This window comes from Dipodomys spectabilis, unplaced genomic scaffold (genome assembly GCF_019054845.1).
Source record: "Dipodomys spectabilis isolate Male_0828 unplaced genomic scaffold, ASM1905484v1 ptg000024l, whole genome shotgun sequence".
In the NCBI taxonomy this organism is placed as follows: Eukaryota; Metazoa; Chordata; class Mammalia; order Rodentia; family Heteromyidae; genus Dipodomys; species Dipodomys spectabilis.
Genome location: NW_024870701.1, coordinates 5,497,166 through 5,517,080, shown reverse-complemented (window position 1 = coordinate 5,517,080; position 19,915 = coordinate 5,497,166). Strand labels below are relative to the sequence as shown.

Here is a 19,915-nt window from a genome sequence, read left to right as displayed (position 1 = left end):
GATCTCAGCCTCCTGAGTAGCTAGAATTACAGGCGTAAGCCACCTGTGACGGCTTGCCAGTGACAGCTCAAAACAGATCCTTCAAGCTGGGCACCAGTGGTTCATGCCTGTAATCCTAGCTACTCAAGAGGCTGAGATTTGAGGATCGCAGTTCAAAGCCAGCCCAGGCAGGAAGATCAGTGAGATGGTTATCTTCAAATAAAACACCAGAAAACCGGAAGTGACACAGTGGCTCAAGTGGTAGAGCTCTAGTCTTGAGCTAAAGAGCTGAGGGACTGTGCCCAGGCTGAGAGTTCAGGCCCAATGACCGACGACAATAACAACAGCAACAACAACAAAAGATCTTTCATGTGGCTTCTCAAACTATTATGTTGTAATTTTATATAGTGTTTCATGTCATAAAAATTCATTTATTGAATAAAGATAATATTCTGTTGAGTTACTAAGTTCACAATTGAAGCACACATTACTCTTTATTTTTTTGGTAGGGGGCCAGTTCTGGGGCTTGAATTCTGGGCCTGGATGCTGTCCCTGAGCATCTTTTGTTCAAGGCTAGTACTTTACCACTTGAGTCACAGCACCACACCTGGCTTTTACTGTGATTAATTGGAGATAAAAGTCTCATGAGACTTTCATGCCTGGTCTAGTTTCCAACTGCAATCCTCAGACCTCAGCTTCCTGAGTAACTAGGATTACAGGTGTGAGCCATCTGCTCCCAGCTACACGTTACTCATTTTTAAACACAGTTTAAATATCTACCCTGTGCACACTTCCATAGGAATTCCAGTTGTGTACCAGTAACAGTGTCTCTTCAACCTTCTGCTCCCCTTTGTTCCTGTAATTACTGCTAGCATCTAAGAGCAGTGAAATCTGGTAGTAAAAGCCAGTGTAGGGGCAAGGGATGAATTTGAAAGTAAGTCTGTCTGTGTATCCCAGACCAGCCTGGAACTTATGGATCCCAGTTTGTTCTAGAACTCATAATCCTCCTGTCTTAGTCTCCTGAGTACTGGAATTACAGGCAGGAGCCACCAGACCACTCTTTAATGTTTTGTTTAGAAGAGGAGAGGTCTTGGTTTCGTTTGTTTGTTTCATTTTTGCTGGGTGTTGAGCTTAGGGCCTCACTAAGCAAGCCTAGGCAAGCACTGTATTACTAAGCTACATCTCCAGACATTTTATTTTATTTTTTTATAGAAATAGTGGAAGCTGGGAAGTACAAGAATGAGAGGGGAAAGGGAGAGGGAGGGAGGGAATGAGAGATGTGTTCTTTAAAGGCTAAAGAACTTACCCCTGTCCTCCACAAAATTTCTGACTGTGTCCTTATATATCCAGTGGAAATCTGGAGTTTACCCCAGGGGGGTGATTTGTGTAGACTCCCAACAGTAGGGAAGTAGTTGGATAGGCCCTTGAAAGGGAGGATAGGAAGAAAACCACTGGAGCTCACTGCCACCTTATTCCTTGCTGTATTCAGATGAGTTAGCCAGGAGCAGATCAGTGTACTGGCTAGGCCTTTAGCCACAGGTGGCCAGCACTGAAGTCTGACTTGCCATTTCTCACTTCCCACCTGTGAAATGGGTAGTAAAAGCAATCAGTTCTGTGAGTTGTGGCAGGGATTAAATGAGGAAGTCTCTGCAGAGCATATGCCACATGGTATAAAGCAAGCACTTCATTAGCATTATCTCAGTGTTCCTGATGTCCAGGAAATGCGTGGCCATAGTACTATAGGAACAAGTGCTCATTTCATGAACTTGGAGCTCAGCAATTCAAAGCTGAGCTCATCACTTATTCATAAAGCCAGTATTTCTGACTTTCATGAGTGATGCCATGGAACACCGGGCACTGGAACCAAAACCCTGCCTTGGCTTCACAGCCCATTCCTACTCCCCTCATTCTTCTCCTGCACATGCCCTTACAGACCAAGACTATTTCATTGAGCATTTTGAGATGTCTGCACCCTGGGCTGGGATGTGGCTCAGTGACTGAGTGCTTGCTTAGTATGCAGAAAGCCCTGTACTTAAACACACACACACACACACACACACACTTCCCCAGTCCCTCACCCTCCCATTCTCACTACGTTTGCCCACCCCACTTAGACCTTTGTATCTCTGTTCTATCATACAATCAGTTCCTAATCCTGCTGACACCAATTGGATCGGACATAGGTCCCTTTCCTTGAAGCTGTCACGTGAACCTTTCTGAAATGTAAAACTGATAGTAACTCTCACCTTAGAATGCTTCCTCCTTCTCCCTAGGATAAAGTCCAAATATGGGGACATAGCAATGGAGTCTCCAGAATCAGCCCTAATTCCCAGCAAGCTCACACCCTCTCTCCCTGATACCCAAGCCCTGGCTGCGTGTGTGGCAGCCCCTAGGATCTGGCAGCAAGGCTCCATGTCTGTGCCTCCCCAGGCCCTACATCTGGGGATACTCGGCACCTATGTCCAGCCAGGCCCTTGCCTGCTCGTCACATTTCTGGCTAGACCCTCAGGTAGAATGAGACATTCTTGTGATCTCTCACCACTAGTAGCCACATTCCTTTGGCACCTATAGTACTTTTTGGTGAACTATTGACATGACCTATTTTCCTGTCTCTAAAACCCATACTTTAGCCAGGCACCAGTGGTTCACACTTATAATTCTACATAGTCAGGAAGCTGAGATTGAGGATCATGTTTCGAAGCCAGAAAAGTACATGAGACTCTTATCTCCAATAAACTATGCAAATATATATATATGCACACACACACACACACACACACATACACATACATATATCAAAAGAAGTGGATCTGTGGTTCAAGTGTTAGAGCACTAGCCTTTAGCAAGAGAAGCTCAGGGACAGTGCCTAGGCCCTGAGTTCAAGCCCCAGTACCAGCAAAAAAATACCAACCAAAAAACCCATGCTTCTAAGTTCTCATCCCTGGCCAGAACTGCTGTCCCCAAGACATGCTGGTAAGCAAGTAAATGCACCACCTGGACAAGTATTGTAAAGGACTGCAAAAGCAGTGTTTTCTCATTTACTCCTCCAACAACATGTGACAGAGGTGCTATATTTTTACCTTCTGAGGCCAACAGGATCACAGAGCTGAAAAAGATAGTGGTTAGAACTTGAACTCACCTCTTTATTACCTCAAATCAGCTACGCTGACATGCCCCCATCCGATATGTATAGCTCTTCACCAGGCTGTTTCTAGACTTTTGTGGGAAGCTCACAGGAGAGGAATTCCCAAGAGTATTCTGAAAGGAAGAGAGATTCTTGCTAGAGAACTTAATGACAATAGGCCTTCTTCATAAATGTATTCAAGGTTAAGATGAAACAATAAGGCCACTAAAGATGATTTGTAATTTTACCTCTCCTGTGAGTTCACATTTCTGGAAAAGCCAGCATTACAGTTCTGTGGTCCATATTAAATTATCTTCCCAATTCTTCCTTTCAGGCACTGTTCTAGCATTGTGAAATCTCTGTTACAAGGGCATTGTTTCATGATTTATTATACAAGTCAAACTTGCCTTCCCATTGCTTCACTTAATTCTAACCATTGTAAAAAGTTAGAGCCAGCCTGGTACAAAGGCAGCTGTGGGTGTGAATATGGTCAGAGTTTAGCTTGAAAACCCTGGGTCTCAGAGAAAACAAGTCATTAACTGGAATTTCAGGGTTTATTTTTTCCTCTCTAATGAGCCAGGAAACTATTCCAAATACGTCTGCGATTCATTTATCACTCCCCACTTTAGCAGTCTTCCAAGTATTCACAAGAGTACAGGCTTGCATGTGAGCTGAAGGACTTTTGAAATAAAATCCATGTACCTACAATTGTCATCACCCGCCATCACTGTACTTTCATTTTAGATGAGTTGCTGAAATTACTGGCATCTTCTTTTTAACCGAATGAAGCTTAGCATTTAATACAACACAGTAGGCTCCTTTTATCCACTGGGATACATTCCAAGATCCCCATACATGTTTGAAACCACAGACTTTCCAAGTATTATGTATTCTGTTTTTTGTATATATACATATGAGAGTTTAACTCTTTATACATAAAAGACTAGTAATAGAACAATTATGACACTACTAGTAATAAAATTGCCACTCTTGTTTTTTGAGGCCCTTAAGTAAAATAAGAATTACTTGGGTTATACAAAGGGACATACAAAGCAACAAAAAAATCACGTGGTACCTTATAAATACATTAGAAACAATAGCAAGAAAGAAAAAACCACTTGTGTCCTTATTTTGGGATTCATTTCGCTTAACATCATCTTATCTGACTTTTTCTGCTTGTCTCAGATATATACTAGTTAATGCAAATAAGGGAAACCATGGGACCTACGTTTCTTTGGGCCTGGCTTACTTCACTTAATATAATTTTTTCCAACAGGTTGATCCATTGCAACAATGAGATGTACAAGACACTATGTCGAAAAAGGCGGTAGTTGTGGAGGTGGGAGGGAAGGGATGGTAGGGGAAAAACAAAGGAGGAGGCAAACAATGCTTGATAAGAAATGTACTCATTACCTTGCTCATGTGATTGTAACCCCTCTGTACAGTATTTTCACAATAAAAAAACTTACTTAAAAAAAAAAAGAATTACTTGCCAGGTGCTGGTGACTCACACGTGTCATCTTAGCTACTCAGGAAGCTGAGATCTGAGGATCATGGTTCAAAGCCAGACTAAGCAGGAGAGTCTATGAAATTCTTATCTCTAGTTAACCACCTAAAAACCAGAAATGGAGCTATGGCTCAAAAGTGGTAGAGCCTTGAGCAAAAAAGAAAAAAAAAAAACTAATCTCAGGGACAGTGCCCAGGCCCTGAGTTTTAAGCCCCATGACTGACCAAAAAATAAATAAATAAATAAAATATATATATATATATATATATATATATTTAAACACAAGCACAATTGATGTGGTAGATGCGTAACTAGTGGGTTTGTCCAGCATAAATTCACTGGACAAAAGCAAGAACGAAGAAGGCAGTGCAAGATTCTTTTATGCTATTCAGAACAGCTGTAATTCTAATGAATTGTTTGTTTGTGAACTACTGTTGTGAGAAACAAAACCAAGAACCACTTTATCAACAGACAGCCCGAAGGGATATGTTCTGAAAAGTTTGTAGCATGTACTTGCCCAAACTAAAATAGCTACAACATCATTGGGCAATATAACTTAAAGTCTATCGTGATATATATAGTCTGTTGTTGATCAAAACATCATTATATAGCACATGCTTGTATTTTAAAGACGTGTATTTGGGGTCAGATATGATTGGGGGGGGGATTGTTTTGTTTTTGTTCTGTGCCAGTGGTCCTAGAGCTTCAACTTTGGGCCTGAGCACTGTCCCTGAGCTTTTATGCTCAAGGCGATTGCTCTACCACTTGAGTCACAGTGCCACTTCCAGTTTTTTTGGTGATTAATTGGAGATTAGAATCTCACAGGCTTTCTTGTTGGGGGATAGCTTCAAACTGCAATCCTCAGATCTCAGCCTTGTGAGTAGCTAGGCGTGCAGGTATGAGCTACAAGCACCCAGACCCAAAGTGCTTTTATTAAGCAATGTGAACATCATAAGATTTCCTAAGACTAAAAACATTCTCTATTACTACTTTTGCTCTGGATTTAATTTCACCTTCTGATTCTAATTTAGTAAATGAAAATAGTAAATAGAAATAGCACTTGCCCACACTTATGGTGTGTTGGGTACCATATTGGGCAATTAATGTACACCATTTTATTTCAGTAGCCTTTAAGGAAGTTACTGTGATTTCTATCTAAGCAAGAGGAAGCTGAGACTCTGAGGGCCAAGACACTTTGCAGGAACCAAGCCTCAGAACTGTCCATCCCCCAACCAGTCCCTTCCCTCCAAGACACTTCCCTACAAATCCAGAACTGATTTGTTTTATAGAAGGAAATTGTACTGACTTCTCTCTGACGCGCCTTCTGAAAGCCTGATTTCCAATTCTGTACTTTTTCTCAAGCATGGCCCAGCTTGAGTTTAGCCACTGTAAAAGCCCCAGCAGTGAACTGAAGGATCCACATGAGGCCATGGAATGACATTCTCTGCCCAAAGGTCATTGTTCCCAACCAAGAGCTGAATCAGGTTCCAGCTTAAGCAAGGACAAATAGGCAGAAGGAAAGTAAGGCATTTACCCAGAAAGCTAGAATCAGAAAGTAATGAGGAAAATAGACCCCCCGCAAAAAAAAAAAAGCCAGTGAATGTCTTTGGGAGGGCAGAATGCAGAGAAATTTTGCTTCTCTTGGAACAGAAGAGAAATTTGGAATATTTCAGGGAAGAAATGGCATTTGAGCAGTCTTGCTCTTGCAGAATGGGCAAAAGTTCATTTCAAAGAAACTATGAACAAAAGCATAGCAGAAGCAGGAAAGGTAAGCTGTTGGCGGGAACTGGGCATCAATGATGCATGTTACCAACATGGCATCTGCTCTACAGACAAACCTGAGGCTCAGGAGGCTGGTAGCAAAGACAGCAAATCCCACAACCAAATACTGTTATAAGGATCTACTACTGGTCAAGCAGCCTTTCAAATTTCTTCTTTTTGGATAGTATTCTATAGGTGCATAGAAGCAGCCATGCTACATAATTTTTATTTTAAGATCCTCTCTGGTTTTGCTCTTGCAGAAGGAAACGCCGCTGGCCAACGCCGCATTCTGGGCAGCGAGGAGGGGAAACCTGGCCCTGCTGAAGCTGCTACTGAACAGTGGTCGGGTGGATGTGGACTGCAGAGACAGTGTACGGAGGGAAGGGCCATGGTATCTGCATGCCCAGCGGACCCCCTCTTTGTACCCCACAGGCATGCGAGCACCTCACAATGCACTTTCCTTTCTATGTTTATTTACTTGGTCATATTATGCTTTTCAAAAAAAATAGGAAGGGAAAGTCAGAAAGGAAATTGTTATATGCATAAAACAGAAGATGGCCATCAGAGACACTTCACTAGAAAACAGAATTGGCAAGTTGCATAAAGATATGGCAGTTTAGTAAACACTTCACTAAAAAAGAAAGAAAGAAAGAAAGGGAAGGAAGGAAGGAAAAGAAAGAAAGAAAGATGAAATGCAGATAATTTAATGCACAGGTAGGCTGCTGTGGATGTGGGTGTTCTGTTTTGTTTTGGGATTTTTTTTGCTATGTGGAAGAGAAAAGTGAGAAACAGAAGGCTTCACCAGCCTCCTTTTTTGAAATCCTTTCATTTCCTTTTTCAGATCAAAAGACATTGATTGACTAGCAAATGAAAAAGGGAAATAAAAATAGATACTACTGCCCCTGGTGGGTAGCTCTTGGAGAACCCTATCCCCCCAGCTAGAGGCCATCTTTTATGCTCAGCTGGACTTTTCTTCATCCCTGGGGAAAAGGAGGACCACAGATGAGGAGATGATTTTAGGATTGGAATCAAAGTGTTTTCAAAGGTATCTTTATTGTTTTTCTAGGAACTGGGTGTGCCACTTCCTGCTTCTATTGCATAAACTTGTAAATGAATTATGTTCCAAGCCCAGAAGGAAAATAGTAGTTTGTTCCATTTTTGTCTACTGGGATATCAGGGCAAGAAAGCTTTAGTTTGCACCCCAAGACCCGCTCTGCACCCTTCTGCCACTGACTCTGTTTCTCAAGGGCTGAACCCAGGGAACAATCCCATCAGCCTCCCTTCCCAGTGGCCTTCAGATGGGTGTTTGCCAATGAAATCATCAGCAAGAGTCAGAGGGTGGGAGATGAGGATGCTGGGGAACCCAGTGCCTTCTCTGTCCTGTCTGGCAATGGTGCTTCCGGTCTGCATCCCAGGAGCCAATAGCTTTCCTTCATGCCTTCAGACCTGGTTGATCATGGAGCCCCACTCACCCCACTCCCCAGAACTAAACTGTTCTTGTGTATCACCCCGGCCCCCATAGTGTTGTTAGCTCTCATACATGCTAAGCAGTTACTGTAGACTACCACTAAGCTACATCCCAACCCTGTACTGTTGTTTTTAGTTTCTAACACCTAGGGCACAGCTTTATAAATAGTCTTTTTATTAAATCTCCTTCCAGTTATCCTAATCTGAAGATGCCATCTGTTCTTGATCAGAACCCAGACTGATAGAGAGTTCCAGCCATCTGTGAACTGGTGGCCTGGTCTTACTTAGCCTCCCTGGGCCAGTTTCTACCACCACCCCATCCCCCACCCCCACCTCTGCCCACTGTCTGGCACTGTGGAGTAAGGCCGTTTAGCATTGTGGCCTCACCACTTACACAACCACTTTTCCTCTTTTTCTTCAAGTTATTCCTGTTTAGACACCCTGGTGACTTCTCAAGGTCCGCCTGCTGTACATACTCTCATTCTCTCCAGCTCCCTGAGTCACCCATCCTACCTCCGCCCTTCCCACAGCGCACAAACTCAGACAGCTCTGTTTGCTGAATGATCAAGAGCTATTTTAGCCAGATACTGTGTTTTCATGAATAGATTCCTACATAGATTACTCCCCCTCATTTAATTTTTTCAAAAAATCTCTTTATCAGGAGACTTCTGGAGAGATGGCTCCTTAACTCTAGGAGTAAGTCTGAATGTCAGTTGTTTCAGACATCTTGAAACTTGGAAAGGGCCTCTTAGGCTGGTGACTGAGGGCCGGGGAGATGTGTGGAAACAGTGTAGGCTTTTGTTCCTCTTGGAATGTCACTGGCTGGGCTTCTGCCCCCTCCGCATGCCCCTTGAGCATGGAATCTGGGATCCAGATGGTGTCTTCTGGTGATGACTGATCTCTAGGCTAGTACTGCAAGGCCCTGTGGGGCCAACCTCTAGCCCATGTAAGAATCCACTGAGAGCCATTAGAACAAAGGAGAGGCTCCAGGGCTTTCTTGGGATTTTTTTTTGTTTGTGTGTGTGATTACTTTTTTATTTTATTGCTTAATTATCTTTAAGTAGTTTTTACAAAGGGATTTCAATTCAACATGCCAGTTTATGAGCACAGTGCATTTTGGTCAACTTCACCCTTTCTATCACTCTCCCCCATTCCCCTCCCAAACCTCACCCCATATCTTGGAATTTTGGGAGGGGGTAACTCAAAAGGTGACCATATGCAAACATTTCTAATGAACACCATTGTAAAAGACAAATATTTTAGAATGGAGGATATCATCAGTGGTAGTGTACTTGCCTAGCATCTATAAGGCCCTAGCTTGAATCCCTGGCACTAGAGAGGAAAGGGATAAGAAAGAAGGAGGAAGAAAAGGGGAAGGAGCCATAGAAGGAAGAGGAAGGAGAAAGAAGAGGAAAGAAGAGAAGATAAAGAAAAATAAAACTAGGAAAAGAAAAGGAGAGAAGAGTAGAATAAATGTTTTTATCTCTGAGCCACCCACTGCTAACCAAAAACTTTGATTTGCTAACAGTTTGATCCATAGATTAATGCCATAGTCATATGATGTTTACTTATTTATTTTGCTTTGCAACCCACATTTACTACAAGATTGTACAATGGAAAGATTCTTTTAACCTTTTTAGATGTATTAATGTCTGCATTTCACATTGCTTTTGTTCTGAACTCTACTATATTTGCATACTTTTGTTTATGCTCAATTCAAAGCCAGCAAATGCCAGACACTGGTGGCTCATACCTGTAAACCTAGCTACTCAGGAGGCTGAGATCTGAGGATCATGGTTTGAAGCTAGCCCACTCTAGAAAGTTCATAAGACTCTTATCTCTAATTTATCACCAAAATCTGTAGCTCAAAGGGTAGACTGCTAGTCTTGAGCAAAAAGCCCAGGGACAGAGCACAGACCCTGAGTTCAAGCCTCAGTACTGGCGTGCGCGCGTGCGCGCACACACACACGCACACACACACACACACACACACACACACACACACACACACACACACACACACACACACACCCCACAGTTAAAGATACTCTTATTTTTTATTTTTTAGTGATACTGGTGTTTGAACTCAGGGCTTTCTATTTGTTAATATATGCTCTACTACTTGAGTCATTCTACTAGCCCTTTATGTGTTGATTATTATTTTTTAGGTATTCTGTCTTTATAACAAGCCTGCTTGGACTTCAGTCCTATTTGTGCTTCCCTGAAGAGCTAGTATCGCAAGTGCACACAAACTCAAAAAGCTTTCCTCATTGCTGGGATGACAGACATCTGGCCATTGGTCAAAGAGTCTCTTGGACTTTTTTTTAACCCAAGCTGGCCTTGAACTATGGTCTTCCATCTCCACCTCCCAAGTAGCTAGGATTACAGGCTTGAGGCACCACACTTAGCTATCAGTGAATGAGACCAGTGTAATCCATGACAACCTATTCTTGTTAGCTTTAAGCCAAATGTCTCAGTCCACTGGGTGCTGTAACAAAGTACTTTAAACTGGTAGCTTATAAACACCAGAAATTTACTGCTCAGAGTTGTAGGGCCTCAAAAATTGAGGGCACTCACAAATTTGGTGTCTAGTGAAAGCTCACTAAACCTACTCCTGAGGGCAGTTCACTCACTGCTTTAATCACTTTCCCCCCAAAGCCCTGATGTTACTCTAGTAACGTCAAGCTGGCTACTCTGATCTGGAGAAAACAAAAGCATGAGTTCAACTGAATAATGGAGTGCACAGTATTTAAAGAGTTAAAAAGGTTTCCCACAGTGCTATTATGGTGCCAGGAGCTTTTCCTTGACTCAGCTGTACTTGGCATATGCACAAACAAGACTCCTTAAACTAGCGTAGCCATTCACAGAAGCTTAACAGCTTCTACCCCTTGTGACCTAACATTTGCTGAGCCATCATAACATGGTTTTGATTTCTACCACTGAATCAATATCCATCAGTTACTGAGGTGACCCCATTGCCTCAGTTACCTTGTTCACTAACTTTATTTAATTCAACAGATGCTTTTTTTTTTTTTTTTGTCGGTCATGGGCCTTGAACTCAGGAGCTTTGTGTGCTGACCCTGAGCTCCTTTGCTTAAGGCTAGAGCTCTACCACTTTGAGCCCCAGGGCCTCTCCCAGTTTTTGAGTGGTTAATTGGAGATAAGAGTCTCAGGGGGACTTTTCTTCCTGGGCTGGCTTGAAGTCAAGATCCTCAGATCTCAGCCTCCTTTTTACAGATGAAGAGGATAAAACTTTGAATGGCTTTTGTAATATAACCACGATTATTCTGTAGGTGACCACACAAATGGGCTGTCTTCTCCAGCTCCTGCAGGTGAAATGCCATGAAGCCTCTAAAGTGTACTTGGTCACTCTGTACCTAGTGAGCACCTCCTGGGCACTGTCCTTTTGCTGTCCACAAGTCAGGTTACTAAATATGCAAAGCTGGTAGTTAATAATAAGTTCCAAGTCCTTCCAGACAATTGTGAATTAAACTATGAAAATTAACTTACTCCCCACAGACCCTGACTCTCAATAGTCTCTATTTATTGCAGCAGTTTTGGTACTATTTGAATCATTTTGAAGTTAAAAATTAGAAAAACATTTTAAAAGACTTCCAAATACAGAGAAAACAGCCAATAGCATTTCACTTTTTTTTTTTTGCATTAAGAACAGTGTTTTCACTAAGGAATCATTGAATAAGAACCATAAAATGAAAACCTATCACTATTACTCTAAGTACAATAATTATAGTTCACTTGGACTGTGTTTTTGAAAGTAATGGAAGTGGATTCATAAATTTAAAATTCCAACCTTGGCAGTGTATTGCTTTGCTTTTTCCAAGCTAGTGCATTATGGGATTATTTATGAGGCCCTTTTATCATGGCAGGGAATTTATACTCAGGTGCTAGGTGGGGCTAGCACCTCAGCAGTCTTTTCTCCAGGATCCCTCTCTCTGATAGAACAGGGATCTAACCATTCATCTGTCTCTCCTGCAGCATGGCACTACACTCCTCATGGTCGCCTCTTACGCTGGCCACATTGACTGTGTGAGAGAACTGGTCCTGCAAGGAGCAGACATCAACCTCCAGAGAGAGGTAGGTCAGGTTGTACATTTCAACCAAGATAATCAGGCTAAGAGATCTGAAGTGTTTATAATAGTGAGTTGGTAGAGTCATCATTGCTTTTCTCCTTTACTGAAACTCATTGGAGAGTTTATTGCACCTATAAAATAAGATCCAAGCATGGACCATTGTCACATACATGTGAAATAATTGTATTTGTCCATTTTGTGCTGCAATTACAGACTGCCTGTTCCCAGGTACCTTACAACAAAATGTTTAAAGTGCTCACAGTTGGCAGGCTGAAAGTTCAAGGCCAGATGGCTCCACCTGTTTGGCCTCTGGTGAAGACCCCATTGGCTGCATTCCAACATGACAGAGAAGGCATAAGAGACCCAGAGATGCATGAAGAAGAGACCAAATATATGGCGTGGCCTCACTTGCTTGTGAGAAACAGCTCACACCATGAAACTAGCATTAATTTTTATGTAAGGCAGTATGTGCCAATAACATAATTGCCCCACATTTTAAAAGGCCCAACATTTCTACATCTTCACACTGAGAACCAGGCTTCCAGCATAGAAGCTTTTGGGAGACACACCCAAACCATATCCAATCCATAGCAGTGCCTACACCTCTTGCCACATTCCTTACAGACTCAGACATCTTGTCTCAAGCATAATTTAGTTCTTCCTCTTTCCCTTGAGATGAGATGCAACAAAATTTATAGGATTTTCATAGAACCCTGTTTTTAGTCACCAGTATACATGTGATGAAGCTCAGTTGCTAGGCATCTCAACTATCCTAACCAAGTACTTTTCTGCATGGCCTAAAGATCTCCCTAAAAATCCATGTGAGCAAATATTAGTTTTAAAATATAAACCTGTACTCATACTTACTTCATACTTCATTCAAGGATAATCATAAGAGTTTAGTCTTAAAGCCAGGTTTATAGGCAACAGTGATGGATCATGCTTATATCCTAGCTAATTAGGAGCCCGAGATACAAAGATCGAGGTTCAAAGCTAATCTGGGAAGACACACACACACACACACACACACACACACACACACACACACACACACACACACACACACACACACGATTATATTTATACAATGGAAGTCCAAACTCTAGAAGTTCCACATTTCATGTCTGTCTACTCACCACTATATGCCAAATAAAGAGATATAGTGAAGGGCAAAGAAAGGCGGTTTGTTAGGTTATAGTCACAGAAAAGAAAAGACACTTGTCTTCTGTTTAAATAGGGAAAATTAGGGGCAGGAGACGAGAAAGGTATGCATAGCTCAAACAGTCCCAAGTCACAGGAGTGGTTCAGGTGACGATTATCTCAAGCTTCATCCCTGGAGAAGATAACATTTTGCCACTTGAAGGAAGCAGGAACAAGTCAGTCACTGTTGTTGGCAGGGGGTCTGTCCGAACTTTTGGCCATTCTCTTTCTTTTTTTTAAATATATTTTTTTATTTTAAAGATACTGTACAGATGGGTTACAGTTACATGAGTAGGGTAATGAGTACATTTCCTATTGAGCATTGTTACCTGCTCCTTTGTTTTTCCCCTACCATCCCTTCCTTCCCCATCTCCCCAACTCCTCCCTCCCTGCCCAAGTTATAAAGTTTGTTTTCAACATAGTATCTTGTACATCTCATTGTTACAATGGGTCATCCTGTATCCTTATTTCAGCATTTTGTTATTTCCCTTCCCCTCCCCAAATTAGAAAAATGTATATACAAGATGTAGGACCTGGAATCAAATACAGTAACAACAGGGGTTGTACTATGGGGGACGAACATACAAAGAAACAAAAAAAATCACATAGTACATTATAAGTACATTAAAAAGAACAACAAGAAAGATAAAATCTCTTGTGTCCCTATCTTGGGGTTCATATCGCTTAACATCATCTTATAGCTTTTGACCTTTTATGCTTGTCTCAGACATATACTAGTTATTGTAGATGAGGGAAACCATGGGACCTATGTTTCTTTGAGTCTGCCTTACTTCACTTAATATAATTTTTTCCAAGTCTTTCCATTTCCTAACAAATGGGGTGGTGTCATTCTTTCTGATTAATGGATCAAGAAAATATGTATATATATATACATATGTATATATATAATCACATTTTCTTGTACATCTTGTCTTGGCAATTCTCTTTCTTTGGAACAGTTTTGCCTTTTGCCACAAGATGATAAGAAGTTGACATTGTCTGTCTGAGGGGCAGTTTGCCTTAGTCACAAGATGCTTGTGGTAAATCCTGTCTTTCTTGGAGTCCATCGTAATTGCAAAATGACTGCAGGAAAGAATGGCTCAGATCAAAGGGCACAGGTTCAAAGTGGGGGGGGGGGGGGGCGGGGAGAAGTGTCCAGCTTTTATCTTGCTTTTAGTAAATACATGGGCCCAGCTAAAGCATTTGCTAAAGTTGCTTCTCACAGTCTCACCTGAGGATCTATTGTTGGTCCAATCTGGAGAAGCAGAAGGGAGATGGGGCATGTCTTCAGGGTTCTGGTCTGAGGAGGTTCTGTATATTTCCAAGCCAACCTAGAATCAGGAGGCAGGTGGAGACATATGTTCCAGTCATCCCAAGAATAAACATAGCCTCTCTATTCACATCTGCATGCCTGGCAGACATCCTAGCCTGCTCCAAACCAGACTGGGCACTTTGTTTTCCTTGATCCAGCCTAATCTTAAAATCTGCCCTGGAGACCATATATCAACCAAACTTTCAGAAATCCAGCATACCTCATCCCTTTCAGTCAAGACCAAATAGAGCAAGTTAAGATAATCAGATCTGGGCTGGGAAGGTGGCTCAGTGGTAGAGTGCTTGCCTTGCATGCATGAGGCCCTGGGTTCGATTCCTCAGCACCACATAAGCAAAAAGAAAAAAGCCAGAAGTGGCGCTGTGGCTCAAGTGGTAGAGCGCTAGCCTTGAGCTGAAGAGCTGAGGGACAGCACCCAGGCCCAGAGTTCAGGCCCCACGACTGGACCAAAAAAAAAATTAAAAAATTAAAAAAAAAAAAAAAAAGATAATCAGATCTAAGGACTGTGTCAAAAGTTCCACGATGCATCTTGTCACCCCCTGCATGGTAAACCTTGACTAACAGAATGGGAGGTCTGGTTCTCCACAGCCCTAGTTCACTTGGTCTCTTGAGAAAGAACCATGTAGAGAAACTGCTACAAACTCAGTCTTCTCACAGGCTCTTTTGAGCAATTTGCACAAAAATAGATAGTTGTTTTAGGTCATTTTTTCATTTTATCAACTGAAGTAAAATTTCCCTCTGGGATGAAAATGGACACATTTAGAAATACAGTTTAAAATTAACCTATCTTTTTCTGCATTTGTTTTATAGTGCTTGTTTATTATAACTTTAAAGCAAAAACACAGATTTTTCTCTAATACAAACAATATCTGCCTACTAAAATCTTTATCCTAAAGGACAGGGCTAACATGCACAAAAAATCTCGAGAAAAGCAGGGAGAAGGAAGAAGCATTTGATTTCTAGCCAATGTATGGATTTTATGGGCTCAATGTTTGGTCCAAACTCTAGAAGTTCACATTTCATGTCTATCTACTCACTCCTATGTGCCAAATAAAGAGATATGGTGAAGGACAAAGAAAGGATTTTTGTTAGGTTACAGCCACAGAAAAGAAAAGACACTTGTCTGTTATTAAATAGGGAAAATTAGGGGCAGGAGATGAGAAAGGTATGCATAGTTCAAACAGTTCCAAGTCACAGGAGTGATTCACTTGACCATTATCTCAGTCTTCATGGAGAAATTAACGTTTTGCCACTTGAAAGGAGCAGGAACAAGTCAGTCATCTTGGAATTGAAAATGTGTACACTAAAAACAGCAACTCTTGAAGACTTACCAAAGTCCTCTCCATTTAGAGACAAACTGTGGCTCAGATGATGATGTTATGGTCAGTTACCAGCAGTCCCTTGAATTTCTGGAGTAAAAGAAATGTTAAACCAAAGGAAGACCCCAACCTCACACACCTATTTTGGAAGCTAATCCAAAGAACTTCTGAGTGCTTTGTAATGTACTCTTACAGCAGGCTTACATTTGGTTCATTGTTAAGCTAGCTAGCAGTATTATGATACTTGAAAAAGCACCTGTCTTCCTTGTCTTAACTTGGCTGCCTAGACACATAAACAAACTGGAAGCAGATAGTCTTCAAAGACCATGGTAAGAGAATCAGCGATCATCGCTGGTTAAAAACTCACAGGCACAGGAGTTAGTGTCAAGCCCTTCAGCAGTAAAACAAACAAACAAGCATTAAGACCATCATTCACATTCCAGACTGAAATCTAGATCATGTTGCCTATGGACTACTATACTCTTGTGCATGTTTGATAGCATATATGATCCCAAATTGGCTGAAACTGCTATCATTATAACTTCTAAATTTACTTAAATATCTTACTGAAAAAAAGACAACTTAGGCAATGGCTCATGTCTGTTATCTTTGCTATTTGGAGACTGAGATCAAGAAAATCACATTCTACTAAATATATTAATTTTCTGTGATGATTATAAACTGATCACCCCAAAGATGATAACTTAAAACAACAGGAATTTTCCAGATGTCAGTGGTTCTTACCTGATTTCCTAGCTTCTTAGGAGGCTGAGATCTGGAGGACTGCAGTTCAAAACTGGCCTGGAAAGAAAATTCATTAGATTCCATCTCCAAAATAATCAGCAAGAAGTGGGGGCTACGTGTTCCTGGATTGGAAAGATCAACATTGTGAAAATGGCAATACTTCCTGAGGCTATCTACAAATTCAATGTGATACCTATCAATATTCTATCCTCATTCTTCAAGGAAATAGAAGAGGCAATCCAAAAATTCATATGGAACAATAAAAGACCTCAAATAGCTAAAATGATCCTCAACAGAAAGAACAGTGCTGGAGGAATATCAATACCAAATTTCAAACTCTACTACAAAGCCATAGTAATCAAAACAGCTTGGTACTGGCACAAGAACAGACCTCAGGACCAATGGAATAGAATTGAAAACCCAGAAATGAACCTACAGCCCTATAGCCATCTAATTTTTGATAAGGGAGCTAAAAAAATAGAATGGAAGAAAGACAGCCTCTTCAGTAAATGGTGCTGCCAAAATTGGTTAACTACTTGTAGAAAACTAAAGCTAGATCCTTATATATCACCCTGCACCAGAATCAACTCCAAATGGATCAAAGACCTTGGAGTCAAAGCAGACACCCTGAAAACATTACAGGATGGAATAGGAGAAACCCTAGGACTCCTTGGCACAGTCCAAAATTTTCTTAATAGAGACCCAGAAACACAACAAATCAAAGAAAGGTTGGACAAATGGGATTGCATGAAATTGCAGAGCTTCTGCATGGCAAAGGACATAGCTAGCAAGATCAATAGAAAGCCCACGGATTGGGAGAAGATCTTCACTAGCCATACAACAGACAAGAGTCTCATATCTAAAATATACCTGGAACTCAAAAAATTAAATCCCCCAACAACATATCTTCAAAGAAACAACTGCCCAATAAATAAGTGGGCTAAAGACTTAAAGAGAAACTTCTCTGAAGAGGAAAGAAGGATGGCCAATAGACACATGAAGAAATGCTCAACCTCTCTAGCCATAAAAGAAATGCAAATCAAAACAACATTGAGATACCACCTCACCCCAGTTAGATTGGCTATAATCAAGAACTCTAATAACAACAGATGCTGGAGGGGATGTGGACAGAAGGGAACCTTACTGCATTGTTGGTGGGAGTGTAAACTTGTTCAACCACTTTGGAAAGCAGTATCAAGTTTCCTCAAAAGACTCCACATACAGCTCCCCTATGACCCAGCAATCCCACTTTTGGGAATTTACCCAAATGATCACAAACAAGGCCACACTAAAGCTACCAGCACGACTATGTTTATTGCAGCATTATTTACCATAGCTAAGATATGGAACCAACCCAGATGCCCCTCAGTAGATGAATGGATCAAGAAAATGTGGTATATATACACAATGGAATTCTCTGCCTCCATCAGAAAGAATGACATTGCCCCATTTGTTAGGAAATGGAAAGACTTGAAAAAAATTATATTAAGTGAAGTAAGCCAGGCCCAAAGAAACTTAGGTCCCGTGGTTTCCCTTATTTGCAATAACTAGTATATGTATGAGTCAAGCAGAAAAGGTCAGATAAGTTGATGTTAGGGAAATGAACCCTAAGATATATATTCAAATGTATTTTTCTTTCAAGTGATTGTTTCTAACACATTTATAAGATGATTTCTTTGTTGCTTTGTATGTCCCTCCCCGACAGTGTAACCCCTGCTTTCACTGTATTTGAGGTTGGTATAATTTGTGGAGGGGAAGGGAAAAAACAAATAGTTTAAATAGGGATACAGGTGGATCCATTGCAACAATGAGATGTACAATTCGTTATGTCGAAACGAACTTTGGTGGGGGGGGGAAGGAGGATTGGGGGGGGAGGGCAGGGGGAGGATGGGAAGGGATGGGAAGGGGAAACAAAGGAGGAGGTAACAATGCTGGATAAGAAATGTACTCATTATCTTGCCCATGTAATTGTTACCCCTCTTTTCAGTATTTTCACAATAAAAAAAAGCAAAAAAAAAAAAAGAACTTCATGGAAAACAAAAAAGAAGTGGGGGCTAGAGGTGTGGCTTAGATGGTAGTGCGCCAGCCTAGCAAACTTGAAGCCCTGAGTAAGTAGTGACAAAAAAAAGCAACAGAAATTTATTCTCTTGAATTCTAAAGGCATTGTGGGTCGGGCCGCGGTCTCTGTGGGCTTCAGAGGAGAATCCATTCTTTGCCTCTTCCAGTATAGCAACATTCCGTAGCTTGTGACCATAGCACTCCAAATATCCTCTCACTTCTTTTATAGCTATTGTTTTCATTGTAGTAAAATTCACTGCATAAAATATACTAGTTTAGCCATTGTAAGAACACAGTTCAATGACATGCATATATATATATATATATATATGGACATATACATACATACATATATATTCATAGTCTATACAACCAACACCATCATCCAGCTAGGAAAACTGAAAGTAGGGCCAGGAATGTAGCTCAGGGGCAGAGCAATGTGTAAGGCCCAAGTTCAATTCCTAGCAGTGTGAAAACAAAATAAAAAACTGAAAGTCTGTACCCACTGAGCAATAACTACTATTCACCTTCCCCCAACCCTAGCAACCATCATCCTACTTTCTGGCTTTATGAGTTTGATTAGTTAACACAGTAGCATCCACCATTCTTTTTCTAACATTATTTTTGACACATTTGATGCAACGAGTCTTCAAGATTCATCTGTTGTGGTCTATGTCAGAATTTCCTTGTTTTTCAGGTTAAATAATATTCTATTGTATCAGTATGCCACATTGTGCTTATCCATTCATCCATAGTTCAGTAATTCAATTGCTTTGCTTCCACATTTTAGCTGTTATGAATGAAATGTTTTATCCTTGTTGGCGGTACAGGGTTTGAACTCAAGGCCTCACACTTGCAAGACAGGTGCTCTACCACTGACCCATGCTGCCTACAGCCCATTTTTTGTTATTGTTGGCATTTTGCTTAGGAAGATTGTAAGGAGGGTTTTTATATTTGTTTTTGCACTTATTATTTGGAGGAGGTTCCTCAAAAGACTCCACATAGAGCTCCCCTATGACCCAGCAATCCCACTTTTGGGCATTTACCCAAACAATCACAAACAAGGCCCTACTAAGGCTATCAGCACAACTATGTTTATTGCAGCATTATTCACCATAGCTAAGATATGGAACCAACCCAGATGCCCCTCAGTAGATGAATGGATCAAGAAAATGTGGTATATATACACAATGGAATTCTCTGCCTCCATCAGAAAGAATGACACCGCCCCATTTGTTAGGAAATGGAAAGACTTGGAAAAAATTATATTAAGTGAAGTAAGCCAGGCCCCCAAAAAACGTAGGTCCCCTGGTTTCCCTTATTTGCAATACCTAG

The 19,915-nt window shown here is 41.1% G+C and overlaps 1 protein-coding gene across 1 annotated transcript in view; it reads left to right on the top strand.

Moving 5' to 3' along the window:
• Ankrd29 (ankyrin repeat domain 29) overlaps window positions 1-19,915 on the top strand; it is a 57,434-nt gene that overhangs the window by 7,029 nt on the left and 30,490 nt on the right. Inside the window, exons 2-3 of the mRNA XM_042675210.1 lie at window positions 6,632-6,742; window positions 11,835-11,933. Coding sequence (XP_042531144.1) covers window positions 6,632-6,742; window positions 11,835-11,933 — 210 coding nt within the window. The remainder of the gene's footprint in view (window positions 1-6,631; window positions 6,743-11,834; window positions 11,934-19,915) is intronic.